Source organism: Diadema setosum, chromosome 10, assembly GCF_964275005.1.
Source record: "Diadema setosum chromosome 10, eeDiaSeto1, whole genome shotgun sequence".
In the NCBI taxonomy this organism is placed as follows: domain Eukaryota; kingdom Metazoa; phylum Echinodermata; class Echinoidea; order Diadematoida; family Diadematidae; genus Diadema; species Diadema setosum.
This window is the reverse complement of record NC_092694.1, coordinates 39,680,130-39,691,282: the sequence shown is the minus strand read 5'-3', so window position 1 is coordinate 39,691,282 and position 11,153 is coordinate 39,680,130. Positions and strand designations below refer to the sequence as shown.

The 11,153-nt window shown below is 37.0% G+C and overlaps 1 protein-coding gene across 1 annotated transcript; it reads left to right on the top strand.

Moving 5' to 3' along the window:
- The first annotated feature begins 353 nt into the window (after positions 1 to 353).
- LOC140234510 (patched domain-containing protein 3-like) lies at positions 354 to 11,153 on the top strand. Its single transcript, XM_072314552.1, has 3 exons — positions 354 to 1,365; positions 4,069 to 5,706; positions 11,080 to 11,153. The coding sequence occupies exons 1-3, from the start codon at positions 354 to 356 to the stop codon at positions 11,151 to 11,153; spliced, it is 2,724 nt and encodes a 907-aa protein (XP_072170653.1).

Sequence of the window (11,153 nt, the reverse complement as noted above, 5' to 3'; positions counted from 1 at the left end):
CACAAGAGTGTAATAATAATAATAATGATGATAATAATAACAATAATAATAATAATAATAATAATAATAATAATAATAATAAAACGTATTAGGAAGATGCATGTATGTATCGTATACATTATTTTATTAATATACCACTTAACGTATCCATCTATTCACTCATAGTGCATCTAACAGTCTTACCGTACGTCAGGAATCTTCATAGAACTACATAAAGCACCTGTTGGTTTAAACTAGGACCAGTAGAAGGAACTGTGATGAACTGGTTTCTCTCTCCCTCTCTCTCTCTCTCACTCTCTCCCTCTCCATTTTTTCCATCAGGTGTCCCTCGTAGCTGGTTGAAACAAGGCGCAATGGCTGCTTTTGACTGCATCGAACGAGGACTTTCCAAGTCCTTCACAAGTTATGGAAAATTCATTGCCAGGTGGCCATTTACAGTGCTCATCATTTCTTTAATGATGGCAGCAGTTCTAGGTGCTGGCATTGTGTTCATACGACTTGAGACAGACTCAGTTTTCCTCTTTGCACCGGATGAGAGCCAGGCAAGAGATGACGCAATTCTGATGGACGATGTCTTTCCCGTTCGCTATGACGAGTATCTCCCAAGTCGCGGGAAGGGAACTGCTGATTTTGGTGCGAACGTTATCGTCAGACCGAGAGTCAATAATAACGTTCTCGTTGAGGATATCATGGCTGAAATACTTAGGCTCGATAAAGCTGTACGAAACATTACGATTAAAACTCCAAACGGCACTGCACTCGGGTATAGCAATCTGTGCTCAAAATGGCAGGGGTCTTGCCTGGAAAATCCTGTGTTGCAGGTTTTGCGGTACAATGCAAGTCGCATAAATGACATTGCACTAACACATCCAGTATTTCGTTTGCCTAACACTAGCACCGAACTTTTTATAGGAGCTTCCCTCGGTGATGTTTCCCTAACAGACGACCATGATTCGAAGATTACGAGGGCAGGATATTTCGCCTTGAACTTCTACTTACAGACTACTCCAGACTTGCCAGAGCTTGAGACTTCGTGCAGAACTTGGGAAAACACATTCATCGACTACATCAAAGACTTTGATTCCAATATCATCATGGTATCATACATAGTATCACAGTCGTTGGATAACGAAATAAAATCACTGACCTTGGCAGTTTTTCCATACTTCACAATCGCATACACCATTCTGTTCACCTTTGCCATCACATCTTGTGCCATGGCGGACTGGGTCTTCAGCAAGGCCGAGTTGGGCTCTCTTGGCATTTTGTCTGCGTCGCTAGCCATCGCCTCTTCCGTGGGTCTCCTCAGTTACGTGGGAGCCAGCTTCAATCTCGTTGTGGCATCAATGCCCTTTCTCATTATAGGTGAGGCTTTGACAGTCATCTTTGTTTTCTTATAATACTAATTGATAGCTTACTGTAAAGTCAACTACTTTGCACAAAACGACAATTTACTAATTTCAACTGGGAAACCTCTAAATTGCCACGTCTTGTAATAATATCAACTATCCTCTTTAATTTCGTCGTGTGTGTGTGTGTGTGTGCATGCATGTTTGTGTGCGTGTGTTCTACTCTTTTTACATGCTGCTGTGCAAGCTTTGAGAAATGATTTGCGAGTCTACAGCAGAAGATTTTGGTAAGCTTTTGAAGTGATGGAGGCTCTAATACTCCTAATTATGAATAGACTCATATATGATAAGTCAATTGACAACTAAATACGAATCAGCATGTAACCATTATGGTAACCAGTCTTGATGAGGAGACACATATTTTTAAATTAAGCGGGCATGATTCATTAACAGATTTGGTGAAATGTAACAAAGGGGTGGATTACTCACTGTCGATTCAATTAATGCGGTTTAGTCTTCTTCCCTATAGATAGTCCTTTCAATTGTCGACTACAGAATAAAATCAGATGTCAAAAGACTTTCTCAATACAAACAAAACTTTCTCTTCAGTTTGAGATAAGACTTTTGATCTGTCAGACAAAAGAAACGGAATCGTGTTCCATAGGCCCCTATCATTCATCACCATCCAATAAAATGCATTTTTTAGGAGTGATTATTTACGCCACTATACGAATTATCTTTCCAATTGTGTAACAGTTTATAGTTCAAGTTCAAGTTCAATTTATTTCATACTTCTCATATACCAATATTACATTAAAAGTAATAACACAAGTTCTTGCACTTTGTCAATAATATACAAACAACAACAAAATACATACATAATACACAATGATAACTAGTCGAAATCGAAATCGGGTTGTACAAAGAGAAGTATGACTGCCGCCTTCTTCAAATAATAATACTGTGTAGTAATTATTCATAATCACAAAAAACTTACATATCAAATAACCAGATTACTTGGTACAATTATACTCATAGCCGTATTGTATGCAGCAGGGCGTTTGCCCCCCCCCCCCCCCATTGTCTGACCTCTCTTTCTTCCGACTCAGATGTTACATTTTCAAACGTGACCAAGAAAATGCAACAATTAAAGTATCTGCGTTCCTTCGTTGTACAATACACTTTAGAATTGTATTGAAAGATTTGTTGGTCTAGGGTCTTGATTTTTTTTTTTCAGTCACACATAGATAGTAAATAATTTTTCGTCTCGCTTTTTTGATAAAAATTTTCCAAACCTTCAACCAAAATTGTCCTCTTTATTGTCCAATTTAGCTCTCCCATATCCTTCACAGCTTCCTGATCAGTCGTTGCTCTTATAGATATTAAATTTTTCACATAATTTGATAAGTAAATGAGAAAATTACGCAAAAAATGACAAAATTTAGGGACTTTTTTAAATGAATTATACGAACGTGTCGCCTTAATTTTTAAATTTTCCAAATATTTCATCACAGTGTACATCCGCGCATAGATTCATAACTATAATTCATAAAAGATGTTGGGATAGCAACTTTTGATAGAATAGAATTTCATGTAGCTACGCAACAGCCAATCTGGATTCTTGCCATTACAATGACAAAAAAACAAAAACAAAAACAAAAACAAAAACACAACGCTATTCCGGCAAGAGTTTAAATTCTTTTACAGCATTTTTTTATTTTGTATGAAATGGGGCCCAGATCACAAAATTTTAATTCTAAAAATACAAAGTTTCCTCCTGTCAACGTATGCAGGCCCTGGGGTGTGTCGGGGGGGGGGGGGGTGGGGGAGGGGGGCTTCGTACAGTCTTTATCATGTTCCGCTCTGCACTGCATCTGCAATAACATAATACGTTGTATGGATTCATACGTAGACACGTTTGTTTAAATACATGGAAGCCCGAAAGTAGGGAAAATGATAATACACTGATACTATACAAGGAATTGCGTGATAAAAATGAATTTAACGAGTATGTTATGGATCCATTGCTTGTTGTTTCGTTGGTTCCTTGTATCACTATAGTCAACAGCTAACCTGGCATAAGAACTGTACAGAAGGTATAAAGCATACCTCTTGTGATTCTTGTGAATTTGCATGCAAAGTAGATGCACCGGAGATGCAGATGTCAGACAGAACTGTGTAACTGCCAAACTATTGTACTTACATAGTGTATAAGGCGTTGACTTCATTGTTAAAAACCAATTAATGGTTTTCTCCAAATTAGATATGATACTCAAAGTTGAAACATACTGCACTCAAACTCTTACTCGCCATTATATCCCCTCGCTGGTTCGCTACAACGTATGATCCTTTACAGTCAGACAGTAGGAACATTATACATAATTTCCATCTATAAGAACATAGATTTTATTTGTATGCAAGGAAAAACATTTCCTTTCCAACATTGCTTTATGGGAGCCTAGGAGGCGTTATATCAATTTATTATTTTGAACAAAGACCAAGTAGGCCTAATTTGTACGGTAAGTCGCTCTTGTATATACACGTACTGTACGTTCATAATATGTAATTTTCCCTTCAGAATATCATGTAAAATCAAACATCCAAACTGCGTAACATCATAGTTCAAAGGTGTTTTGGCAGCTTTTGTCAAATTGTAATATGCTTGGGTTTTTTGTTTTTTTTTTTTGTTTTTTTTTGTGCGATTCCTATTATTCTAAAGGTCTCGGTTTGGATGATATGTTTATCATGCTATCTGCTTGGAGGAAGACTAGTCCAGGAGAATCGGTAGAAGAAAGGATGGGAAAGACGTACTCGGAAGCAGCAGTCTCCATCACCATCACCAGCATCACCGATGCTCTAGCGTTTGGTATCGGCTCAATCACCCCTCTACCAGCAATCCGCATCTTCTGTCTCTACACCGGCGTTGCCGTTATCTTCGACTACATTTTCCAGATCACTTTCTTCGGGGCCTGCATGGTGTACAGCGGTCGCAGGGAGGCGGCGAATCGCCACTGTTTAACTCTAACTAGGGTGATTCCTCGTAAAGAAGCAAAATCAATGATGTATAAACTATTTTGTGCTGGTGGACTCACTCAAGATGAACGAGTTAGGAACGTTAAACAGTCCTGCGAAACTGCAATCATGGCATTTTTTAGAGACAGCTACGGTCCAGCAATGATAAATCCTTTTGTTAAAGTAGCAACAATTTTTGCGTTTGGTCTGTATCTTGGAGGAGCTATTTACGGGTGTTTTAATATTACTGAGGGACTGGAACTGAAATTGCTGGCCAGTGATGGCTCCTCCGCCTATCGGTTTTTTGAAGAGCAGAGCAATTTTTTCTCAGAATACGGTCCATCTGTTTCAGTCGTGATTCATGATTCTTTGGATTACAGTGACGCGAATGTACAGAGAGATTTGGACAATATAGTTAAAACATTTGAAGATAGCCACTACGTGCATTCATCAAATTTTACAGAGTTCTGGCTACGAGACTACGTAAGATATCTTACAACCCTGAACCCACCAAGACATGTAGTGCAAGAACAGTTTCATTCTATTCTTGTAGACCAGTTCTTAAAACACCCCGCATTCTTAAAATATAACCAAGACATAAAATTCAAGAACTCAAGTGAAATTATGATTGAAGCCTCTCGCTTTATCATTTTGGGCGATAGCTTGGTGACCACCACTGAACAAATGAAAATGATGGCTGATGTTCGCGAGAAGGCTGACAAGGCAAAGTATAATTTGTCAGCATTTGCACAAATATTTATCATCTATGAACAGTACGCGAGTGTGCGACCCCTCACTATCCAGAACTTGTCCATCGCTGTTGCCTGCATGTTTCTCGTGGCTCTCGTTCTCATCCCGCACCCGTTCTGTGCTGTCATGGTGACAGTCTGCATCATTTCAATCCAAGCTGGAATTATCGGATATATGTCTCTTTGGGATGTGCGTCTCGATGGCATTTCTATGATAAACATTATCCTCTGCATCGGATTCAGTGTAGACTTCTCCGCCCACATCACATATTCATTTCTTACCGGCACGGAGACGTACAATGGCAGGTACAGAGGAAGACTTTCCTTTCCCGAACAAAGAGCTGTGATGGCGCTCTACTCATTAGGGATGCCGATCCTTCAGGGAGCAGTCTCTACCATTGTCGCAATGCTTGTCCTCGTCTGGTCGCCTAGTTACATCTTTCGGACATTCTTTAAAATCATGTTTATGGTAATGCTCTTCGGAATGCTTCACAGTCTTGTGTTCTTGCCTACACTTCTGTCTTGCCTGGGGGGATGGATTAAGGTACCACTCTCAACCTCAGAGTCTGCCACCCTAAACAATGGCCCTATTGAAGGTAATGAATATAGCATAATAATTATTCAATTCAATTCAATTCAAAGTTTATTTCATTTTTCGACAAAACATATAAGTTACACTTCTTTTAACAACAGAGAATAAGGTAAACAGAACATTATGTATCGAAGAGAATGTAAAACAATTGAGGAGGACCTTATAGTAATTATACATTGTAGTAAAAAAAAAACAAAAAAAAAACAGAAAAAAAAACCCAGAAGTGATCGAAATAAAGTACATGACCATATTGTATAACTTTGCTTAAAGTGCGAAAAATGGAGAGACCCACTAAAAAGACAGAGCTTGTAGAATGTGGGCCCCTCTGGAATAATAACATCAATGGAAAGATTAATTGAAGCATCATAAATACAAAAGGAGAAAAAAAAGAGGAAGAAGTGTGGAAGCCCACTGAGAATTATATTCACAGATAAATACACTTACTATCATAGACGTGAACAACATGGAACAAGACTAGACAACAAAACAACTGCTGGAGAAAAGGCTGTACGGGACAAAACGGGATGGACAAGGCTAACAGACGCGAACAAACATGAAACAAGACTGTAGACAACAAAACAACTACTGAAGAAAAGGCTGTACGGGACAAAACGGAATGGAAACGATTAACAAATAGAAGACAAAATAGCAAACGAAAATGCACAACAGAGACAGCGATCTTCGACAGAAGCGTGTCAAGACAAACAGATGATAGTTGTGGAGGGAAAAAAAAAGTGATATTGTAGCGTCTGAAAGGAGAAAAGCAAGGAAATGAAGGGACGTGAGAACAGGAATAAGACAGACATTCATGTCTTTGACTCTTTTGGCGAAAGCGTAGATGGCAGCAGACGTCCAAAAGATTACAATTTATTCTTCAAAGAGGAAAAAGTGAGTAAGTCTGTATGTGAGAAAGAAGGCCAAATGGCTAGTTGTGTCCTGCATAGTCATACGACTGCAATAGAAAGGACTTTAGTCTCCTCTTGAAAGAATGTATGGATGGGGCGTTTTTTATATCATGATTCAGAGAGTTCCAATAATTTGGGCCGATATAAATAAGTGTATTTTTAGCAAGGATCGTGCGTAAGAGGGGTAAATGAAATTCATTGGAACGCCTAGTGGGATATTCATGAAATGATTGTTTTTTTTTTAGGAACATGGAATCAAAAATAGATGGAAGCAAATTGTTAGAATACTTGTACATAAATTGGCCTAAATTATACAAAAATAAATCTTTTTTAAGAGCTTTAGAGGCAAACAACGTGTTTGTATGAGAACGTACAGGGGAATAATGGCAGATAATGCGGAGGGCTTTCTTTTGCAAGAGGGACACTCTTTCAAGTAAATTCTGATGCGTGCTGCCCCAAACTAAAACTCCATAATTCAAATGAGGCAATATTAACGACGAATATAACATAAGTAATGTTTTTTTTTTGTGGAATATGAAATTTCAATCTATTAATAACACCTGTATTACGCGATATTATATTACAAGTATATATTATCAACATGTGATTTCCAGGAAAGTTTATCATCTGCAATGACCCCCAATGATTTAATATTTGATACTCTTTGTAGATGAGTATCATCTAAAACTATATTTGTGTTTAAACTATCAACAGTATTGCTGAAAATCATATATTTCGTTTTTTTAGCATTAAGTGATAACTTATTAGCTCTGACCCAATTTGTCACTTTATTCAATTCAATGTTAATTTTGTGAACAAGAAAATCAATATCATTATGGGCAAAAAATACGTTTGTATCATCTGCAAAATGAATGAAAGAGAGATCATCAGATACACGACAAAAATCATTGATATAAATAATGAACAATAACGGCCCTAAAAGACTTCCCTGTGGGACGCCACATTTAACTTCTCTGATAACTGAATCATTGTTTTTAATTGCAACAAATTGTTTTCTATCGAACAAATAACTCTTGAACCACTCCAAGGCCTTCCCACGTACTCCATAATGCGATAATTTATAAAATAAAATGTCATGATTGATGGTGTCGAAGGCCTTGGAGAAGTCAAAGAAAATACTAACTAAATGAGAATGATTATCAATGGCATGAACTACTCTATCAACGAAATATAAAAGAGCATGCGAAGTACTATGTTTCTCACGAAAACCAAACTGAGAGTTCGTAAAAACTTCATGTACCTTCAAAAAATTGCTCATTCTCTTATAAATAAGTTTTTCTAAGACCTTAGACAGTGAGGAAAATAATGAAATTGGGCGATAATTACTGACTACGAGTTTATGGGTGCTGTTCGTTATTCCGAAGGTTCGCTATTCCGAAGGTTCGTTATTCCGAAGGGTCATTAATCCGAAACACGCAAATTTCCTATACCTAGAGGTTCGTTAGTCCGAAAATGAAAAAGGGTTCGTTAATCCGAAAATTTGTGGCGTTATTCCGAAGGTTCGTTACTCCGAAGATTGGTTAATCCGAAAATGAAATTCGGAACAATGAACCTTGCGGAATAACGAATCTTAGGAATAAAGAGCCTTCGGAATAACGAACCTTCGGAATAACGAGCTGTAACCAAGTTTATCACCTTTCTTAAATATTGGTATTACTTTAGCCAATTTCATTTTATCCGGAAACACACCGTTGAGGATTAACAAATTAAATATAATGAACAAGTGGATCAGCAATCGAGGAAATAACACCCTTAAGTATAAAATTATCTATCTCATCATAACCAGAACTTCGTTTGTTCTCAAAACAAGAAACTATATCAATAATTTCAAATCTATTAGTTGGTGTAAAAAAAATATGGAATCAGAGTTGCGCTGGCCTAAGAATTCAGTAAAATGAGTTCCTGTTGCAGGAATAGTTTGAGCATAATTTTCACCTATTTTTGAAAAATAGGAATTAAAGATATTTGCAATATGAAGAAAATCATTAATCAATTCATCATTCACTTTAATTTTGTCAATGTCAGAGTGTTTACTCGGAACATTCATGGCCTGTTTCAGAATTTTCCAAGTATTTTTCATATCAAACCTATATCTCGAAAATTGCTTGAAGTAATATCTTTTCTTTTCAGAACGTAAAATCATTGTCAAAGTATTTTTGTATGATGTATATCTATTTTTCGATCGCTCAGTTTTTTCTAACTTATAATACAAACGATTTTTCCTATTTATTTTAACGAAGGATTGATTTTGAGATCCAAGGTAACCTGGGTGTTTTTTTTTATAGTCTGTTCTATTTTTTTTTTTTGGAATTACATCATCTAAATGGTGATTAAATATTTCCATGAAATTATGAAAAGATAATCATTGATATCATCGCTGCCAAACACTCCTGACCAGTCAGCATTCTCGAGAGCCACATCAAAACTAGCTAATTTTTCGGGTGAAACTCTACGACTAAACAAAGGAGATGACAGAGGTTTAATATTAGATGATGTTTTAAGAGTAAAATAAGTCATTATTGGAAAATGATCAGTCGTATCTGAAAGAATTATGAAAGAATCGGGATGGAGTAAAATATTACCAAAAAAAAAAAGTTGTCAATAAGGGTGGCAGAACGATCTCTAATACGTGTGGGTTTGGAGATAAGCGGGAGAAAGGATGAGGATAGAAGTGTGTGAAGAAAATCACTAGAGATATTATCATGCTCAGACTTCAGCAAATCAATATTAAAATCGCCGAGCAAAAAGCAATCCTTATTTCGGAAAACATGTGAATTTGCCAAATCTGAGTAATACATTAAAAAATCATTGGCGTTTGAGTTAGGAGGTCTGTATATAATGCCTACCATGAAATTTCTACATCCTGGGATGAGAATTTCTATGAACAAAGATTCAACAGCATTGTCCATTCTAGAAATACCTTCATGGACAATAGTTTCAAAGCAACATGATAATATGTACATTGCAACACCCCCACCATTCTTATCAGGCCTATTATTAACAGATAAATCGTAACCTTCGATTGCAAAAGAATTTCCTGCATTGGAAGTTAACCATGTCGCACTTAATCCGATAACCGATAGCGACTGACTTTCATCAGATTCTAATAAAAACTTTAAATCATCAAAATGTTTATTGAAACTCCTTATATTTAAGTGTAATAAAGAAAACGTATCCTCAGAGAAGTTGTGAATCATATCTTTGTATTGATTCACTGTGATATAATTACACAACATATTTTGAGTGAAATCATTACTAAAATCATGAGGCAATTCACTAGCTGCTGTATTCAGGCTTTCGGTAACAAAATCATCATAAGGGGTGGGTCCCGTGCTGGTTAGCCCGCTAACAGGGTCAGAGTCTAAACTGGTGTTCCTAAACAATTCAAAAAAATCATCATTCGATACGGAATTAAAAGGAGCATTAAGAAAATTAGCCATAATTAAAAAAAAAAAAAAAAAAAAACGAGATGAGATTACAAAAGTCTGCGATATCAGCAAAACTAGGATATTGTAGATAAGTGGATGGTACAAGAAAATGACCAGTCGCCAGAAAGAGGCAATACACTGGAGTAATCTATAAGCATAAACGACGTCAAAATCACGATAAGCAGAAGATCGCTGCGGAGAAGAAGAACGTGAAACGAGAAAAAGCAGAATAAGGTAAATGAGAATGTACAGAGGCATGAACAGAGAGTGACATACGACACACACAACACAATAGCAAGAACAAATCAAGTGTCTCTGTGGGCTTCCGTCTCTGTGGGCTTATATCACCTCGTCAAATATAAAATGCGTACACTCACTATTCCGTAAAGATGATGGATGGGATCCTTCGAACCAATAATAAGCCGCGGAGATTGTGTAAACGCTAAGATAACTGACAGTTTGTGCCAAATTGATATCACTAATGATAACTGCTTCTCATCGCGAGTGTTTTCTCACAGGCAACCCAAAGCATCCTATAAATTTCACAGTAAGCTAGACGTCCTGACCACAAATCTTAGGACCTGCATTGCTTACTTTACGATGGAATCATCTTTGTTTAAAAAAAATCAGAGATTACAATGATAAGTCAACAATCAATTATCGATTGCTGTTTTGAGTATGTAGAATAGAAATGGAGTTGCTAGGTGTTGGTAGGCACAAAAGAGACCTCAACAGAGGGTAGTGACAAATGAGAGCTGTTCTGAGACGAAGTTGTAGTAATTATATGAAGAGATTTATCGCAAAATGAACTAAGCACCACTTAACATGTCAAAGTAAGTCCATCAGCCTATTTTATGACTTTCACTTTCATCGTTGTTCTTGTAATTATGTGGGGGTTTTTTTATCCAGTTAAAAACTGCGGAACAGTTTTGCCATGTCTGTAGCCATTGTCTTAATTACTTAATGCTGGTCGGTGAATAGACGGGTTGATACTTATTTAGCTTGTGTTATTTTCTCTCACAGTGATGCTGGGAGGGCCTCCTGACATCCATCAAACAGATGACAAGGAAAGCACATCGAATGCCACGCCTTTATAA